This window comes from Portunus trituberculatus, chromosome 50 (assembly GCF_017591435.1).
Source record: "Portunus trituberculatus isolate SZX2019 chromosome 50, ASM1759143v1, whole genome shotgun sequence".
Lineage (NCBI taxonomy): Eukaryota > Metazoa > Arthropoda > Malacostraca > Decapoda > Portunidae > Portunus > Portunus trituberculatus.
This window is the reverse complement of record NC_059304.1, coordinates 9,626,259-9,646,477: the sequence shown is the minus strand read 5'-3', so window position 1 is coordinate 9,646,477 and position 20,219 is coordinate 9,626,259. Positions and strand designations below refer to the sequence as shown.

General features: G+C 40.3%; 2 protein-coding genes across 2 annotated transcripts; both read right to left on the bottom strand.

The window, feature by feature from the left end:
• Positions 1–317: 317 nt before the first annotated feature.
• LOC123499878 lies at positions 318–6,918 on the bottom strand. Its single transcript, XM_045248413.1, has 4 exons — positions 6,450–6,918; positions 5,894–6,273; positions 5,367–5,713; positions 318–411 (listed from the first exon to the last, which is right to left on the bottom strand). The coding sequence occupies exons 1-4, from the start codon at positions 6,916–6,918 to the stop codon at positions 318–320; spliced, it is 1,290 nt and encodes a 429-aa protein (XP_045104348.1).
• A 211-nt stretch (positions 6,919–7,129) lies between these two features.
• On the bottom strand, positions 7,130–8,845 carry LOC123499877. The gene is made up of 4 exons (XM_045248412.1): positions 8,610–8,845; positions 8,359–8,509; positions 7,589–8,202; positions 7,130–7,526 (listed from the first exon to the last, which is right to left on the bottom strand). The coding sequence occupies exons 1-4, from the start codon at positions 8,843–8,845 to the stop codon at positions 7,130–7,132; spliced, it is 1,398 nt and encodes a 465-aa protein (XP_045104347.1).
• Positions 8,846–20,219: the final 11,374 nt, after the last annotated feature.

Here is a 20,219-nt window from a genome sequence, read left to right as displayed (position 1 = left end):
AGCTCTGAGAGCGCACTAACTGACTCAAGTGTCAGAAGTGGTGTGTAAGGTGGCGGAGGGGAAGCACGCGTCATATCACGCTCCTCCCACCACTCACATCGCGGGTAATTCAAATACAAAGTGGCCGGCGAATTATGCGTTAACTTTATTTTCGCGTTACAGGGGTAAACTTTATTTTTGCGCCCACTGTATATATATATATATATATATATATATATATATATATATATATATATATATATATATATATATATATGGGTTGGTGGTGTAAGGAAACTTGGGAGTCACAGGAGTACTTTATTTCTCTAACGTTTCGCCTACAAGGCTTCTTCAGAGAGGCAGTCGACCGAGCACCTGTATACTATGCGGCAGTATACAGGTGCTCGGTCGACTGCCTGTAGATCATTCTCTCTGTAGGCAAAACGTTAGAGAAATAAAGTACTCCTGTGACTCCCAAGTTTCCTTACACCACCAGCCCATATATGTATACAGGCAACCCCGCTTAAGGGGGAAATTCGTTAATTTGGTCAAAAAAATTGAAAAATTGGAAACTTTTTTTTTTTTTTTTTTTTTTTTTTTACATTACAAGGGCACTGGCCAAGGGAAAACAGTGTTGGAAAAAAAATCCCGCTGGTTGCCAGGCCCTGTTAAGAGGAAAGTAGGAGAAAGAAAAACAAAAAATCTAAAAGGAGGGTCCAGTTAACGTAAGAGGTGTCTTGACACTCCTCTTTTGAAAGAGTTTAAGTCATAGGCAGGTGGAAATACAGACACAGGTAGAGAGTTCCAGAGTTTACCAGTGTAGGGAATGAAGGAGTGAAGATACTGGTTAACTCTTGCATTAGGAAGATGGACAGAATAGGGATGAGAAGAAGTAGAGAGTCTTGTGCAGCGAGGCCGCAGGAGGGGGAAGGCATGCAGTTAGCAAGTTCAGAAGAGCAGACAGCATGAAAACAGCGGTAGAAGACAGATAAAGATGCAACATTGCGGCGGTGACTTAAAGAATCAAGACAGTCAGTTAGAGGAGAAGAGTTGATAAGACGAAAAGCTTTAGATTCCACCTTGTTTAGTAAAGCTGTGTGTGGATCCCCCAGACATGAGAGCCATACTCCATACACGGGCGGATAAGGCCCTTGTACAGAGCAAGCAGCTGGGAGGGAGAGAAAATGGACGAAGACGCCACAGGACACCTAACTTCTTGGAAGCTGATTTAGCAAGAGTAGAGATGTGAAATTTCCAGTTTAGATTTTTAGTGAAGGATAGACCGAGTGTGTTTAATGTAGAGGAGAGGGAAGTTGAGTGTTATTGAAGAAGAGAGGATAGTTGTCTGGAAGGTTATGTCGAGTAGATAGTTGTAGAAATTGAGTTTTTGAGGCATTGAACAAAACCAGGTTTTCTCTGCCCCAATCAGAAACAAGTGAAAGATCAGAAGTTAGGCGTCCTATAGCATCTCGCCTTGAGTCATTTAATTGTTGTTGGGTTGGGCGTCTGTTGAACGCTGTTGAATAATGCAAGGTGGTATCATCAGCATAGGAGTGGATAGGGCATTGAGTCAGATTTAGGAGATCATTGATGAATAATAGAAAGAGAGTGGGTGATAGGACAGAACCCTGTGGAACACCACTGTTGATAGTTTTAGGGAAGAACAGTGACCGTCTACTACAGCAGCAATAGAACGATCGGAAAGGAAACTGGAGATGAAGGTACAGAGAGAAGGATAGAATCCGTAGGAGGGTAGTTTAGAAATTAAAGATTTGTGCCAGACTCTATCGAAGGCTTTCGATATGTCAAGGCCGACAGCAAAGGTTTCACCGAAGTCCCTAAAAGAGGATGACCAAGATTCAGTTAGGAAAGTAAGAAGATCACCAGTAGATCTGCCTTTACGGAAACCATACTGGCAATCAGAGAGAAGGTTGTGAGCTGATAGATGCCTCATTATCTTCCTATTAAGGATAGACTCAAAGGCTTTAGAAAGGCAGGAAATCAAAGCTATAGGGCGGTAGTTAGAAGGATTGGAGTGGTCACCTTTTTTAGGGACAGGTTGAATGTGAGCAAACTTCCAGCAAGAAGGATAAATAGAAGTAGAGAGACACAGATGAAAGAGTTTGACCAGGCAGTGAGCGAGTTCGGAAGCACAGTTTTTGAGAACAACAGGAGGGACTCCATCCGGACCGTAAGCCTTCCGAGAATCAAGGCCAGAGAGGGCCAGGAAAACGTCTTTATAAAGAATTTTAATTTTAGGGATGAAGTAGTCAGAGGGTGGAGGAGTAGGAGGAATATGCCCAGAATCATCCAAAGTTGAGTTGGTAGCAAAGGTTTGAGCGAAGAGTTCAGCTTTAGAAAAGAAGAGACAGCTGTAGAGCCATCTGGATGAAGTAAAGGAGGGAAAGACGAAGAAGTAAAGTTGTTAGAGATATTATTGGCTAGATGCCAGAAATCTCGAGAGGAGTTAGAATTGGAAAGACTTTGACATTTTCTATTGATGAAAGAGTTTTTAGTAAGTTGGAGAATAGATTTGGCATGATTACGGGCAGAAATATATAGGGCATGAGTTTCAGCAGTTGGATGGCTACGGAACCGTTTGTGAGCCGCCTCTCTATCATTGACAGCACGAGAACAAGCAGAGTTAAACCAAGGCTTTTTAGCTTTAGGGTTAGAGAAAGTATGAGGAATGTATAGCTCCATGCCAGAGATAATCACCTCTGTTATGCGCTCGGCACAAAGAGAAGGATCTCTGACATGAAAACAATAATCATCCCAAGGGAAATCAGAATAGTACTGCCTTAGTTCCTCCCACTTAGCAGAGTTAAAATGCCAGAAGCACCTCCGCTTAGGCGGGTCCTGAGGCTGCACTGGAGTGATAGAACAGGTAACGGAAATTAGATTGTGGTCGGAGGAGCCCAACGGAGAGGAAAGTTTAACAGAGTAAGCAGAAGGGTTGGAGGTTAGGAAAAGATCAAGAATGTTGGGCGTGTCTCCAAGGCGGTCAGGAATACGGGTAGGGAACTGCACTAGCTGCTCTAGGTCATGAAGGATAGCAAAGTTGAAGGTTTGTTCACCAGGTTGGTCAGTGAAAGAAGATGAAAGCCAAAGCTGGTGGTGAACATTGAAATCCCTAAAATGGAGATCTCAGCAAAAGGAAAGTGAGATAAGATGTGCTCCACCTTGGAAGTCAAATAGTCAAAGAATTTTACATAGTCAGAGGAATTAGGTGAGAGGTATACAGCACAGATGAATTTAGTTAGAGAGTGACATTGAAGTCTTAGCCAGATGGTAGAAAATTCTGAAGATTCAAGATTGTGGGCACGAGAGCAAGTGGTGTCGTTACGCACGTATGCGCAACATCCAGCTTTGGATTGAAAATGAGGATAGAGCAAGTAGGAGGGAACAGAAAAGGGGCTGCTGTCAGTAGTCACAGACAACTGTGTTTCAGTTAGGAAGAGAAGATGAGGTTTAGTAGAGGAGAGGTGGTGTTCCACAGATTGAAAATTAGAACGAAGGCCACGAATGTTGCAGAAATTGATAGTGAAAGTATTAGATGAAGTGTCAAGACACCCAAGGTCGACAGCAGAGGGCAGTCCGACCTGGGGACATTTATGGTCCCTCCCAGAGGGGACTCCGAGGCAGGGCGTGGTAAAGCCATTATTAAATTTTGATTTGAAGAGAGTGTAAAAGTGTAAGGTGTTGTAGTGTAGTGTAGGAAGTAGTAGAAGTTGTCTTTAGAGGGCAGGCTGCAGCTGCTCAATTGTATAAATGAGACCACAAAGGGAACCGGGAAGAGAGGACACGGGGAATCACTCAGTCTGCAGCACTGCCTACATCCCCGTAAGTACCTCTCCTGGAGTATTCCACCGGGCGGCAGGTGACTACTGCCTACTCCTACTTGGTACTTGGGTTCGTCTCTGGAGAGGGAAGCCATGGCCGAAGTTGCCAGGCCCATAACGCACTGCTTACCTGGTAATGGCGGGTTTAAAGGGCCGGCCCTTTCAATACCCAAGCGTGCATACGCCCCTTTTTCTTCTAGTCTTTGTTTTGCTTGTATTTATTTTTTTTTTTTAGCTGTTTTATTTATTTTTGCGTGATGTACGATAGTTTAGTATCAGGCAGTGAGGGTGAGGAAGACGCTACTTCCTCAGTACCAATTGATACAGCCTTAGGGAGTGCGCGTGCATGCAGTCTACCTGTTGATCGTATTTTACACGTGTTGGGTTCCCAAATTGTGACAATGCCACGTGTAAGGCCATGATGTAACATGGCCTGAAACTATCTAAACAGCCACTACCAGCCTCCAAGCAGTTGTCAAGGGATTATGTAAGTACATATCTGAGTTTGGTACATATTGGAGTGAGTTATTTTTTTTTTTTTTTTTATACCATGTGGGCTTTTCACGGGAATTTATGGGCTAAAGGGGATACTTTTTAGGGTACCTCCTATCTTAAAGCCCACCTGCTAGGAAACCGTTGCCCCGAGTGAGGAAGCGAGTTATGTGGGGGTTTTGAAGATGTTCACAGAAAAATGCGTTTTTCTCGACTTTCAGTTTTTCAGCATATACTGTTGAATAACTTTTCAGTAATTGGTCAATTTCAAAAATTTTTGCAGCAAAATGATCAACAACCTCATCTTAACAAATGCCAGCATGATAATGCATGAACTCACTCAAATAAATTTACAACAGGCTTATAAACTCAAATTTTTGATGAAAAAAAAGGTAACAATTTGGCGTGTAATGAAATTGTTATAACATAGGTTATGTGTATGCCGATGCTAACATTTATTTGTTGTTATGTATATTATATGTGGTTAAGAGGAAATTGCCACACTGTTATTAGTTTTGATTTTATAATGGTATTTTGAATTATTTTCTTATCGCCGAAAAAATATTTATTGCAAAAAAAACTACGCCACATTTGTGTACCAAATTAACACTGAAGACGTACACCATAAACGTACACCTTGTGTATAAATATTATTGAATTCGGTGAAAAAATAGCAATGGGAGAGCCAAAAAACCGATATTGATATTGAGTCATCGAATTGCCACCTTAACGATGTGGTGTTCAGCAAAAAGCAGTCAGCAATCCGGTGATCTTTATTCCCTTGGTGTACAGAGGTGTGGGGCGACTACACAGCTTGCCTTCTGCTCTCCTCCTGACCCGACGCCTCGCGTCACAGTCGTCCTCACTTCCCCTCCCATAACAAGCAATTAACTAGGTAACTAGGTACAAGTGTAAGAGCCAACGACACCCAAGTATTTAACCCATCACCTACACACATCATAGTACATTACAACACAGATACATATACATCACATTACACACCCCCCTGATCTCCAGGATCACAACAATATCGCTGCGGAGGGTGCCGCTCACGGGTACTCCTTCGAAGCACGGCTTCGTGGTGCCTCAGGTGGGGGTTCAGCCACCTGCGGCTGCAGCAGCTGGCTTTGCGCGTCAACATGAAGCGGGGGTTCATCTTCTACTCCCGGTTCATCTGGAGTGCCAGCTTCGTTCACTGAGAGGCTGCTGCGGTGTCTCAAGTCCCTGACGTGTCGTGGGACTCCATCAACCTCTACCACCTGCGGCGAGTTCACCCTGGTGACGACGCCGGGCTGCGATGCTGAGGTGCAGCGCTCGCCCCGCCTCCGAACCCACACTGCATCGTCAACCGTGTAGTTCTTCCTTGCAACATCAGGGGAGGTGTGAACGGCACGCTGTACCTGATCGTGCCGCACGCAGTCTCGTACTCGGTACCGGTAAATACCACTCACGGGAGCTGATGCCACAGTTTCCCGTCCCGGGCGTCACGTTGTACAGGTGGACTGCCTCAGCAACGGAGCAGCCCTTCCTCGCTGCTATCACCTTCACCGTGCGATGGTTCCTTTCCACGATGCCGTTACCAGACGGTGCGTATGCCCTCTGAAGCGCAGCGACACGCCCCAGCGCGCCGCGAAAGCTGCGAATCGCCGGCCTCGGAAGACAGTGTCGTTGTCACAGAGCAGTTCCGCCGGCGCTCCTCGCTCGCAGAAGACTTGTTCCAGGTGACTGACGACGGTGTCCGCATCTGGACGACGTAAGTGCCGCCACACAGCGAACCGAGACGGCCCGCAGTCGACAAGGGACAGGTAGGCGCTACCGAGGTAGTGGGTAACATCTGTCGCCAGACGCCACCACGTCTCAGTCACACTCAATGACCCGTGCTGCCACTTCGCCGGCGCTGGGTCGATCTTGCGGCACACCTCACACTGCCGCACAGTAGCACGTGCTTCAGCACGCGTCACTGCTCGTGAGATGTCACGTCGTGCAAAGAAGAGTGTGCGTCGCACGCCGGGATGGCCAGCACGTATGTGAACGTCAGCGACACTCGCCACGCTGCTATCCCGACTGCTAGCTGCTGATGCTGCTGCTACCGCTGCTACACTCACTGCCGATCCGTCTTTGTCACCTCGCACCCACTCCCTGGGACTCGCGTGAGGGCGTCGGCGCGGTTCTCTGAGGAGCGTACGAGCGTCACAGACATGACCAGCTCAAGTTCCGTCACCAGCTGCCGGATGACATCTACCCGACGGCGAATCAGCATCTCCCCATGAGCCTTGGTGCGAAGACGTGCCCGGCCACTCAGCGCATCGTCAATCCAGCGGTAGACAGTCGCAGAGTCTGTTCGCAGATCGATGGTTCGCATGCCCCACGCGATGGCCAGATTGACGCCACGAACTGCTGCGTCCAGCTCAGCCATGTTAATGTGGGAGCTCTCATCTCTTCTAATCCAGCATGCGTCCTCGATGGCAGCTCCTTGCGGTGTTTCCACAACAACACCGGCAGCGATAGAGCTGGCGTCGGTCCACACCACTGCCTGGTCTCCATGCACGCACCATTGCCCACAGCACGGATCTTCTTTGGACAGCCTGCTTGACACGTACTCCATCTGCTCGCACAGCGCGTCATCCCCGTCACGTCGTCCCAGCCCCGGGTACTAGCGTTCACCTGCCGTTTTATCCATGCCACTGCCGGTCGCAGCCAGCCGCCCACCGGCAAATGAGCGATCAGTCGCCCGCACCACGCAAACACTGCACGGCGGGTCACTTGTTTCGGTGGCGCGGCAACTGCGTTGTCTCGCGTCCATTGCAGTTCCCCGTTCACCGGACGTACGCGTAGACCCAGCAAGCGTGCCCGTCCGCCACACGGACTGGCTGTTTACACTCCAGCCCGTAACTCGCGAAGTGTGCAGCAACCTGCTCTGCACTGACCAGGTCTTCATTCACGAGCAGGTCGTCTACGTACGGCAAAACTGCTTGTTCGATCTTAGAGTCTTGAGCCAGGATGGTCTTGACAACTGCTTTCATAACTTGTGGAGCGATGTTGAGGCCAAATCCAAGGCGCGTTAAGCAGTACCGCCGACCTCTCACCATCACGGTCTGGAAAGGCCACAACTGCTGATCTACACGCACCTGTAGATACGCCTTGCGTAGGTCGAGGACGGACACGTTCTCTCCATGCCGGCGCCACTTCCTTAGTTGGTCAGAGCATACGTCGCTGTCGGCAGTGAAGGCAGTCACGCAGTCATTTAGCTCACGGTAATCGAGTACGGGCCGCACCTTACCGCCATTGTTCTGCCGCACTGCCATGAGCGGTAGAAGCCCCCGAGGTGCTGCTCATCGTGAGGTACAAGCCAACCACTTGTAATCCACGACTCCAGCTCCTGGCAGAACGCCTGTCGCATGGAAAGGGGCACGTTGTACTGCTCCACTGTGTTGCCGAGACAGTCAGGGGCAGCACCATTCGTCCACTTCCACGTGACGATCCACGTCCGACTCACTGTGTTGAACTGCACGCTGAAGTCAGGGGCGTCCACCACCAATGGCGCAGGGGCAGCGGTGCCACACAACCGTCGCTGTCCAGCGCCGCAGAATTGAACATCAGAGGCAGACTTCACCGTGACTCCACCAAGTGCCTCGATGCCTGCGATGCCAAGTACAACATCCGCGCCCAGGGGAGGCTGGCTCACCACCAGTGCTTCGAGTCTGGCACACAGGCCAGCAGGAGTCTCCACAGACACCTCGCCGACTCCAGTACACCGGAACGTGTCTCCACTGATGGTCGTTACGCTGGTGATCCGCGGTTGCCACCGCATGCAACACGAAGCGTGCACGATGGTCTCGGTGCTGCCTGTGTCAACGAGCACTTGACAACGACGTCCGTTGACTAACAGCTGCACCACTGGCAACGCGCCGCTCACTGGTTTCCGGAGGAGAACGCTGGCGCTGATGCGTCCCTCCTACGTCGTTTCCGTCCACGGGCATGCTGCAGCAAGATGCCCCGGCCGGCCGCAATTCCAGCAACGACGAGTGCGCCTCGGTGCTCTCACTTGTTGCTCGTGAAGCTGCTCTCTGGCCGTTGTTGGTTGACCACGAGCCTGTGTCACTACAGCTCCAGCAGCCACACCAGCAGCTACACTCTCATCAGAGAGTACAGCACGAGCCCGGGCCAGCACACTAACCAGGTCGAGGTCTTCGGCCCTACATCCAGCGCGAACTGTTCTGCGAATGTCATCTGGCAGTCCAGTCACGAAGGCACAGGCGAGGGCACGCCCGGGACTCCCCAAACAAAGTTGATAACCTCCGCAGCTCTGCCAGGTAGACGTCGGCGGACTCACCCGGCTGGAGGCGGCGTGTAGCGAATGCCTCGTACGCCGCGTACTGGTCCAAAGCGAACGCCGCGTACAAGGCGTCACGCACGGCTTCTGGAGAACAGCGGCTGGCTTGAGGGAGTTGTGACCACACGGCGAATGCGCCACCAGTCAGGCGCAGCGGTGAGACGGACTGGAAGGCGGCGCCCCGAAGCTCGCACAACATCTCGGCCCTTGTCACCCATTCTACGACGTCCGTTGTACCGTCGAACTCCGGGATGAGTCTAGCGTCAAATGAATAATTATATATATATATATATATATATATATATATATATATATATATATATATATATATATGGTGCAGTGGATAGTCTATCCAGCCGGATACCCGGCTGGATACTGATAATTATTCAGTATTTGGCATCCATGCCGGATAGTTCTCGTATCCGACCGGATAAACCGGATAATTGCAAAACCAAAGTAACAGTTAACAATTACCCTGAAAAGACACTGATAATCATTGATTAATATTTAGGTCTGTGACTGCAAGACTGATGACACATAGCTGGTGTGAATGGAGTCAGTCTCATGAATCTCGCCCCATACATGGCGGTGACGAGCATGGGGCGGCTGTCTTATAGCTATACATGAATACGAGTGTATGGTTTCCTTAGGTCCTAATTACATACTTTATTTACCATAATAATCATGGGAAAGGAAAACTTCATATGGTAACCATTATCATTTAGTAATATCTATCAATGTTTGCAATATCCGGCCGGATATTGTTGAACTATCAAACCTATCCAGTATCCAGCTGGATAGTAAATTTCACTATTCGGTGCACCGCAATATATATATATATATATATATATATATATATATATATATATATATATATATATATATATATATCCGTGAACCAAAAGCATTTTCCCCATAGGAATCAATGTAGAATAGAGTAATCCTTTCCTGGAAGGGCTGCATCTGAGAGCGACTGGGCATGCATCCTGTGGTCCTTACAGCTTGTATCTTATATAAAATGCTTTTTGTGCATATCTCAGCTGGAAAAAACAAGAGATTGTCATTGCTATAGTAACGTCTTCTAACTGACAGCAAGACGGCACATGCTGACCTTCCTGAAGATGTTTATCATGCATCACTAGCTGTCCTGAAGGTGAAGCACCTCTTTGCTGGGATCAGCTGTGATTACAGTATGGGAGCCCAAACAAACATCTCACAGAATGTTATGACTCCCGAGATTTGCCATACCAGTAAAGCATCTTGTTATTCTTAATAATTTGTGTCATTTGAAAAAGTGACTAGGATTTTTACCTCATGTTACTTCAAAATTGCATAATCTAAGCATGCATAAATTGAGAAATACCTGTACACACACACACACACACACACACACACACACACACACTGTGAATATCTTCATATGTGTGAAGCAGAAGCTGAGAGCTGAACCATACAGTGTACATAGCCCACCTTCTGACAGTACAAACGAACAGACAGCTCTCAAACCCAGTGACAATAATGCCTTAATGTTAGGAGGCACTTTGACACCTTAACCAAATCTGTAGTTCATTATATTTTCAGTATGTAGATTAGGTATCCCATCTTTAAGGTATACTCAGTAAAATGGATGTATGATTGCATCATTCATGTAAACTCAATTGTCCCTTAAAGTGCAATATATCTGATCCTATGGCTCAGTGGCTTGCATGTTTGGTGAAACATTTGTGAGACAATGTAATATTTTGACAATCCATTCCTGTAAACCATGTGGACTATTTTGTAGGAGTTCAAAATCATTTCATTGATAGCAGCCTTCTTATAGTCATGGAGTTGGCTGCAGATACATAATTATGACTCAATATTGTGTTACTACTGAGGAGTTATGGAAAATATTTCAATTCTATATCACCTAGTCAGAAAAACAAGACAAGATGCTTGAATTAAATCTTTTATATTGCATGAGACTAATAATATTTTTACATTTGTCATTTTGATTAAGACTGATGGATATAAAGTTTGGTGTAGCCTATCACTGCAGCATGTCTAAGCCTCTCATTTAGCATGAACCAGTGTGTTGGTATTGGTGTCATTGTAGTACTTATTTTTGCTTTGATATTCTTCTTAGTGCTATTTTTAAACACACATGTATTATTTCCCAGTCAAAGTGATCACTTTGACTGTGCCTCAAAGTACTGCCTTCATGTGTAATGTTTTGTTTCTGATTTCATATCCATGATAGTGACAATATTTTTATACATGTGTGGTCTGCAAATATATATGTTACAGGCCATATGTGCATGAATGTAATGCATGACATTCAATAGAATTCTTTGATGAACATTAAGCTCTTGTAATACATTTTCTTAATTTCTTTAAGAAAATGTTTTTCATTCATAAGAAAAATAATATGACAGTGCAGGGCTCACTGCATGTCATTCAGCAGTAGCTAGATGAATTGAAGTCTTAGATGAGCTGCTGCTGTTAAATTAAAAATGATTTACTTTAACCTAATTTTATACACATTTGGTTCAATTCATTTTTTTCCCTGTTATTATCTATACTAACAACTTACATCAATGTGTTGTATTGATATTGACTTAATAGGTGATATTGATGCATCCCTTTAAAGTGATGCTGTTCTTAAAGAAGGTCATGATATCAGCATGTCTGATTGACCTGTCTAGGAAATCAGCAGCATCATACGAACTTCATTTAATTTGAAGATAAGAGAAAGATAGAGCAACTTAGAAATAAGTCTGAATAAAATGTGAGGTGTTGTACTTGTTTATGAAGTTTATTGAAACTGATAGATGACAAAACATCAAAGTACTCTGGTTTTCAAAGATGACCACAACTCACAGTTGTGAGTTTCACAATGCAAGTAAAGATTTGCAGAATAGAAACCATTATTATGCAAAGGCCTGAGTATTCATTTAATTGTTTTTAAATTCACATAAATTAAACGTACTTACTGTTTATATTTTTTAAGTATTTAAATAACATATCTAGTCAAAATATTATGTTGTGAGAAGATGGGCTGCACTTGATGCTGGTGTTGTGCCTCTATATCATGATAGTCTGTTAACACAAGTTTGATGATTAATTTTTGAATACAACTCTTATAAATAACAAATTATTATCAAACTTGTTAAAGTTGTATTATTGTATAATTATGTTGTGCGTTCAAGCATAGTTTTTCTCAAGGGAAAGGAAGATTCTGATTATTATAAGGAAAATCACAGACAAAGATTTTTCTTATAAGAAGTAATTAGGGTCTGTCTGGTATATCATCATTTGTGCATAAATATTCAAGTGTTTGTTTCTGGTCATTGCAGCACAAAATAATATTCACTCGTAAAAATTTTGTCAGATTTTTTTATTTGATCACTACTGTCTGACCACTTTAACCTGAGCATTTGAGTGTTGTCCTTTCCAGGAATTTCCCAGCCTGAGGCGCTGCCACACTTTTATCAACATTACACCTCGTGTCAAGTACTACTTAATACTTCAAAATTAGAATGACTTTTAGTATGTATACAATTTAATGTTCTGAAAAGACAAGTTAATATAATGAATATTTATTCTTTAGTGGTAATTGCATTGTTTTCTACAAACACCACAATATTTAACAATGTTTCTCCCAGATGTTGTCACATTTTCGTGACAATGAGTCACATCACATAGTGAAAGTGACCATGTTGATCCATCGTTCACTTCCTCTCAAGTCTCATGCTGCCAGCCACAATAGAAGCTTTTCCCACTCACTCTTGTCATCTCCATAGCCAAGAAAAAGTTTATTTATTCAATAAATGTATATTTCATGAAGGAAATGGCTAGTAGAAGGCATGAGAGAGAGAGAGAGATTCGGGGGAAGGGAAAGAGATTGGTGATGTATAGGGAGTGAGGTTATCACTGACATTAGGCTTTAATCCAATAGTTTGAGCAGTTCAGAGGTTGGCCACATTATAGACGAGGAAATCCCCGGAAAAGACAACACTTAAATGTTCAGGATAAAATGGTCAGATTATAATATTGTTTAAATACATGTTATATTAGAGAAGTTACAAGAATGGATAAGATATTGTTGAAAATGTTTAATATCCAAGTAAAATACTTATGCACAAGGCAAACAAATTTATATGAAATGTATTGTATATATTCTCACAATAATCATTGCAAAATTCAGTCTTGTAATTTTAGTGATAGAAACGTGGTTAATCTTTGGTTTGGTGTAAAGTTTGACATGCAAAATATTTTGTTTTTATTTATTTTATTTATTTTCTTGATTTATGTAAATCACAGCAAAGAATGAGGCAACACAGTTGCTATTTTTTTTTCTTAATTTATTTTATTTTTATTTATTTATTATTATTATTATTATTATTATTATTATTATTATTATTTTATTTTTATTATTATTTTTTATTTTTTATTTATTTATTTATTTATTTTATTTATTTTTTTTTTATTTATTTATTTGTTTTTTTTTGTTTTGTTCAGCCAGTCTCTTAGGAGGGATGCTAGACTGAGATCAGGTGATGGACAAGTCTTATGAGAGTGGTGACATTGTGTCTAGAGTGGTATACATATATTATCTTTGAAGTCCTTAGCACCAAGATCCATGTAGGAGTGTCTCATCCTTTATCCAGTATATCTAACTTTTGATGATGTATGTCTTCTTGCTATATGTAATCTCCTTATCACAAAGGCTAGAGTCCTATTTTGTTGCATTAGTACTCTCATGTCTCCAGAAAGGTTGAGAAATATCCCATCTGCATAATTTTGATTGACAAGAATTAGATATTAATTCAGCTTGCTTAAATAATGAAAAATTACAAGTGTAACACTATAATATGTTAGTGTGAATCCTGTGAATATGATGTGAATGACACCAGTAATAGCACTGATGATATCCAACAACATAGACACTTATCTTAGTGTGTCTTTGCCATATAGTGGCTCTTTTGGCAGCAAATCTGTATGCCTTGATTTAAGCCCTATTTGTCTGTGTCTTGGACACCTTGCACCCTCTGGAAACATTTCCTAAAGGCAGAAAAGCCTCCATTTCTCCCTGTTTGGACAGTTTTTTTCTTACTTTTCAAGAATTATTGACATAACTATCATATCTTTTACATTTGTACATTGTTACCTTGTTCTTCCACCTTCTAACTGTCCTTCTATTATTAGCATCTACAGTTTCACCAACATACACTTTCTTTTTAAGCATTTTAGTAATCTTCCCTTAAGTTGTATCAAACAATGACTCATATTATAAGGCTGTGATTTATTTTTCCTGTGAGTAACTTGTAGATGTGTTCTTTTGGTATGTGGAGTACAGTATTTGCAGCAGGGTATACTCTTTTTCTTTTCATAAGGAAGAATGTTATCACTTTGCTTCTTCAAGTATTACATAATGTTTAGGATCATTATTCAGAGATCAAGTATTTGAGAGAGATTTGGATTAAGTCAGTCACAGAAAATATGGTAGAAAAAAATATCTGGATATCAAATAAGAAAACTTAAGCATTCTTTTTTTTTTTTTTTTTTTTTTTTATAAATTTGTTGAATATGATTATTGTGTAAATATACACAGTACCTGTGCTGTGCCTTGTAACTTCTTTGTTTGAAATTTAATGCACACACACACACACACACACACATATATATATATATATATATATATATATATATATATATATATATATATATATATTCGTCACGGCATTATTCCGAGTACCAGCTGTTAGCACGATGTCACTGCCTCCCAACACACACCACAGTACCACCTCCATGCCCGCATGACTGTCATGATGAGAGGAAGTGTTATGCTGTTGTTCTCTGATTCGTATCATCTTTTGTCAGTGTTTCCCTTGCCATCTGCTAAACATTGGTCTGGCCTGCATCAGAAAGTAGACGTGGGTTTTTTTTGTTCAATTCTCTGGCAGTTATGGTAGGTGTACTCTCTAGCTGCCTTTTGAGCACAGTTAAAGTATGTACAGATGTCTTCTTTGGGGGGCCAGGCTGAGATTTAGCAGACAGTAACTTGACACCACCGTCATCCTTGAAACATTTCACCCTGTTTCTCACAGATCCCTTATTTACACAAAACATTTGCCACTAGTTCTCATGTCTGGAGCCCAGCTTTGTGGAGCCCTATGATCTGAGCTATAGTTGCAGGCATTACCAACTTCCTTTTACCCATAGTTATCAAGGTATAGCCCAGAAACCAAGAGAAACATAGACAAAAGATGGTGTGAATAAGAGAATGGCACAACACATCCTATCACCACGACAGCCATGCGGGCACTGGTTTAGAATTGTGGTGTGTGTTGGGAGGCAGTGATGTCATGCTAATGGCTGGTACACTGCATAATGCTGTGATGAAAAAAGAGCCCCCGCTGTATGCCATTGTTTTTCGTCATGGCATTATGCCAGGGCGGTCACCAAGCATAATGCTGTGACGAGCACTATATGTATAATTATTCCATAGATCTGGAAAAATTACATGAAGAGTATTTTCTATGAACTATGAGGTGTATGGAAATCCAGCTGAAACTGGATGGAATCAAAATATTCTTTGATGGAAGAATGATGTTGTATGCTATAAATGTAGGAGTGTATAGCAAATTGTTAATGATATTGCTGTTTCACAAAGCATGAAGCTGCTTTATTGCATCTCTAGAGCTTTCATTGCATGATTAAGCTGCATGATAGCACAAAACTAGAAAATGCTAAGATTTGCTTCATGAAAATCAATTGCTGGGTATAACTGCAATTACATACTTTGTTTATGGTGTATTTACTTAAAAATAATAGTGATGGGTAATGATAAGGATTTGCCTCACATTTCACATAAAAGACAAGTAAATGTCTAGCAGTGCAAGTGAATGAATGGAAATCTTCAGGTTAGGCAGGGTTAGCATACCTGCACCAACCATTATTCCTAGGTTTTCACTGACTTCTTAATGGGCTCATCATTCTAAACTTTTATGAAGTGATTTGTTATCTGACTGGGAAATAAGACCTTGAGTTAAAAAACTCAGAGAGGAAAATAACTTTAGAGGAAAAGCTATGATAATGAGGACTTTTAGACAAAAAATTAATTTAGACAAAGCTGACTTTTACAAAAGTACAAAAATTCTTGCATGCTTATCTTCTTCATACATTTTTAAAAGATGCACACTTTTAGAGAAAGAAAAGATTTCCAAAATGTTTTTTTGTTGACTTTTTTATTTATTTATTTATTTATTTATTTATTTATTTATTTATTTTATTTTATTATTTTTTTATTTTTATTTATTTATTTATTTATTTATTTTTTTTTTTTTGCTGTATGCTTTGAGTCTGATAACAGACTTTTATGATATGTAAAATTTTGATGTTACTGAGCAATTTGGTGTGAAGAAACAGGGCAGGTACATAAGGTTTTAAGTGGCATGAAGTTCTCTAGTAGTTGCCAATATAATATTAGTCATGCTTTTGCTGTATAAATATACAGTCAAGAATCTTCCAACACTGGTGAGTCACACCTGAGGTCTTCATGTGACCTTCAATATTATGTTACTGGTATGTTTCTTAATGTTATCATTGTTTATATATATATATATATATATATATATATATATATATATATATATATATATATATATATATATATATATATATATATATACACATATATATATATATATATATATATATATATATATATATATATATATATATATATATATATATATATATATATATATATATATATATAAGATCTGATTTCTTGTACGTGAAGGAAGAGATTTTTCAGATTTTCCTTTTTCCTTGCCTTTTCATATGCATACTTTGTTACTTGGTGATGAGTTTCTCTGATTTCTCAGCAAGTTGCTTTCAAAGATAACTCAAGGAAAAAAAATATCAGTTTATGAACTCTTTACGATCTGACTTTATATAAAATGTAATTTTGGTACTTTTTTAATTTTTTGTACAAGAAATGTTAGAAACTTTAAAGATTGACATAAGTGTATGCTTTGATATACATAACTGAGATTCTTAGGTGCACTTAAATGGCTTTTTTTTTTTCCATCTTCAAAGTATCTTTCAGAAATCGTTTTAGTAGCTTGTCATGTCTTATCCATTTGTCATCCTTGATCTGTCTGCCTCTGTCTTTGATGTTACCTTTAGATAAATTACGATAATTTTGCTATTGTTTTCCCTGAAAGTATTCCTTGTTCATTTATATATTTCATTCTATTTTGTACCTATCTAAAGTTATTATAAGAAATGTAATGCTTTACATGACTCTTAGGTCCCATTGGATTTCTATGAATCATTTAAATAATTAGAATCAGGATTACATATCAGATCCACTTTGTAATATTGTATGAACTAATAGATAATATGAGGTGTCCTGCATTAGAAATGCCACTTGTGCCACTTCAACCAAAACTGATAGCTTTATTGAGGTCTTCACTTTTGTTTAAATGTGGATGAATGTCCCTTATGTCCCTTTGAATGATGTAGGGAGAGAGGTCTATTTGACAATTGATGACGGCACAATATGCTGCTGAGCTGTTTTCTACATAAGGTTGAGTGACCCATATAATTAGGACATATTTCAGGATTGAATTATTAGAACAGCAGCTTGATCAGTGCAGGGAGAGTATCAGCAAATCAAAGTACTTCCCTTATCTCGTGTCATAGATTTCAGACAATGGAAGGCTAATGGCAGAGTTTCCCTATCATTTTTCCACTTTGTTACTGTTAATATTCTTCATTTGTGTTTGTTATTGTTAATATTGTTTGTTTGATTTTCTTCATTTCACTGTTCACAAACATTATCTTGTCCATTATTAACTAAAAGTGCATGAAAAATTCTGAAGACAGCATAAGTTACAAGAAACACAAAATAGAAATCAAGACAACACTATTTAACATCACTTCACTATGATCTTGAGTGATTCATGATTTACAGGTCAAATTTATTGTCATAACATAAAGAAACCCACAAGGTTATAGTTATTGGAATTTCACCTTATTTTGAGTAGTGTTTCTAATATAGGATACCTCGTATACATTCATAAAAGTATGCTTTAAGAAGAAATGTCCACAAATAGATAATGGATATTTTCTATTTCATGAACATTTACATGGTAATTACTTATAAACAGGATAGTAGTTTGTTAATATGGCATGTGTGTGATGCCTGTCTAATCCACTTGGCATTAGTGAGCCATGTTTGGGATCATGGTATTGAGAAATTGTTCTGACTTGGATCCCTGGTCTTCTCCAACTCCTTATTTTCTCTCCTTCTAATCTTTGAAAAATTTGACTTCTCCACTGTGACATAAAAGTGGATGAAATTAATACAAGTTTAAGGACATGCATGTCACCTGCAGATCAGATGCTTTGAAAATCTGCTACATGTTATTAGTCACTATATAGTATACTTTTGTGATTTTACCACATATTATTCACAAGATATTGATTGAATGTTGATCATGTTGGTACTGATCTTATATGTTAATTAATAATTTTTACTGACTGCATTGTAATAACATTTTGAATATTTTAATCAAATGTGTGTTAGTAGCAGTTATTGATATTTTGAGTTTGTAATGCCCATGCAACAAATATAGGGCTTTTACACAAATAGTACAGTTAACTTAAGACATACAAGACAAGAATATGTTGCTCTAACTAGTTTGCATCAAGAAGTTATCCAAACCAACTCTAGATGTGTATTTACTTTGGCTGATTTTTGAGTGAGTCATGAGCTGGACTAGACAGAGAGGAAGATAGACAGCCTATTATTGTTTGGAACAGTTCATATAAAGATTCCCATGTCATTTCTGTTATGTTCTACTGATGGTAATGAAGAGGAAAAAAATCTCTAGAACTACTCATAATGGAAACAAGTCAATTTAATACAGTATAAGACTATAATGTGTACTGTTGTTGCCTGTGGTGACTTAAGATGAGCAATAGAGTTGTAATGGGAGAGTTGAACAGCCTGGCATGGCAGACTCAGTGGTAGCCAGCTGAAGGAAAGCTGACTCTATTCCTTCTTAAAGGATGTAACTAATATACTCACAATCGGAAAAGTATTCAAACCAGTAGTTTTCATGATTATTAGAAATGTATTCTCTAATACTTAGGCTGTGTTCTATGACCGATATAGTTATACCTTGGATAGCAAAGTGTAGATCAGAGAAGCCATTAATCCGTCCCTGGATATTTGAGGATTAGGAGAGCATAAACAAAGGTCTTTATAAAAATGTATTCCTCTATTTCTTTGATCAATATTTAGCATGTCAGTATTCAGAGCTCCATTTTGCTTTATGGTAAGTTCTCAATAATCTACAACTATTTCGTTAAATGTAGGCCTCTGTGTACTAAGAGGTTTTCTTCTTGCTTCTATAAAGCTAAAGTTCTTCAGACAACTATGAGTAGCAAATTAAGTAAAATCCTCTAGTATGTACACTGGACCTATATATCTCCAACAGTGTAGCACTCACACAGTGCTTACTGTTTTGATAATACAACACATTGTAAGAAATTTTCATTCTGGAGCAACTGCCTTGGCTTACTTATTAAGGTATGTGTAATCATGTAGCATTCAATAGACTATTGTTTTAAGGAAACAAATATTTTCAGGATACTACCCCATGGTCTACTCTCATGCCAAGTATGGTTTTCTCTCTCTCTCTCTCTCTCTCTCTCTCTCTCTCTCTCTCTCTCTCTCTCTCTCTCTCTCTCTCTCTCTCTCTCTCTCTCTCTCTCTCTCTCTCTCTCTCTCTCTCTCTCTCTCTCTCAATCATTTTATAACTTCCATTCTTTCTTCTCTTCCATGCATCTGTACCCCTATCCTCATACAGTCGTACACCTTTGCAGTTCACATAGGGACACTATACTTTTACCACCTTGTACCTGCCTCCTCCCAAACTTTATGCTGTGTTAGTTTGATGTTTATAATATCTTCCTAGGTGAGCATGCTGATGGATACTTGGGAGCCTTACCATGCATCATCTTATTGAATGCTATGTGATGTCTTTTTAAAGCTGTTTATCTTTTATGTTATTGTAGGATTTCAGGTGCAGTAAAAGTATTTGCATTCAAATGCTTTATAGGGAGTAAGATAACCATAAAGTTCATCTTTGCATGGAGTAAGAGATTACTGTACATATTACAGATTGTTGCTGTTATAATCATAGGAATAGGAAAAAAGTGTATGACCTTTAAAATAAGATGAAAACCATGTAAAGTTCCTGATTTGATGATGATGCTATCAGATCCCTATTAGTTTATACTTTTCGTTATGGTATGTGGTTGTCACCTCAGATTGACCCTATCTTATTATTTTGTACCATAAACTGCACGTGTTCACTGATGTCTCTACTATTATTGGTCTACAGAACTCTAATTTTGTAACCTTCTTTACTAATCAAGATCATGGAAAGTTATCATAGCAAAGGAAAATAGATAGTCATGATGTTTTTATACAGTTGGTTTTGCAGAGCCAAAACATAAGTGTAAATATAACAAAATATGTTGTACCTAGGTATTATAAGGCTGAAAAGATC

What these genes read in the sequence shown, in the direction of transcription:
- LOC123499878 (XM_045248413.1), bottom strand. Translation starts at nt 6,918, where the DNA reads ATGGAGTACGTGTCAAGCAGGCTGTCCAAAGAAGATCCGTGCTGTGGG. An exon ending in CCTCACGCGAGTCCCAGGGA is followed by an intron (nt 6,274 to 6,449) that starts GTGGGTGCGAGG and finishes TCTCACGAGCAG; the next exon opens with TGACGCGTGCTGAAGCACGT. An exon ending in CGTGCTTCGAAGGAGTACCC is followed by an intron (nt 412 to 5,366) that starts GTGAGCGGCACC and finishes TTTTGCCTACAG; the next exon opens with AGAGAATGATCTACAGGCAG.
- LOC123499877 (XM_045248412.1), bottom strand. Translation starts at nt 8,845, where the DNA reads ATGTTGTGCGAGCTTCGGGGCGCCGCCTTCCAGTCCGTCTCACCGCTG. An exon ending in TACCTGGCAGAGCTGCGGAG is followed by an intron (nt 8,510 to 8,609) that starts GTTATCAACTTT and finishes CGCTGGATGTAG; the next exon opens with GGCCGAAGACCTCGACCTGG. An exon ending in GGCAGAACAATGGCGGTAAG is followed by an intron (nt 7,527 to 7,588) that starts GTGCGGCCCGTA and finishes CACTGCCGACAG; the next exon opens with CGACGTATGCTCTGACCAAC.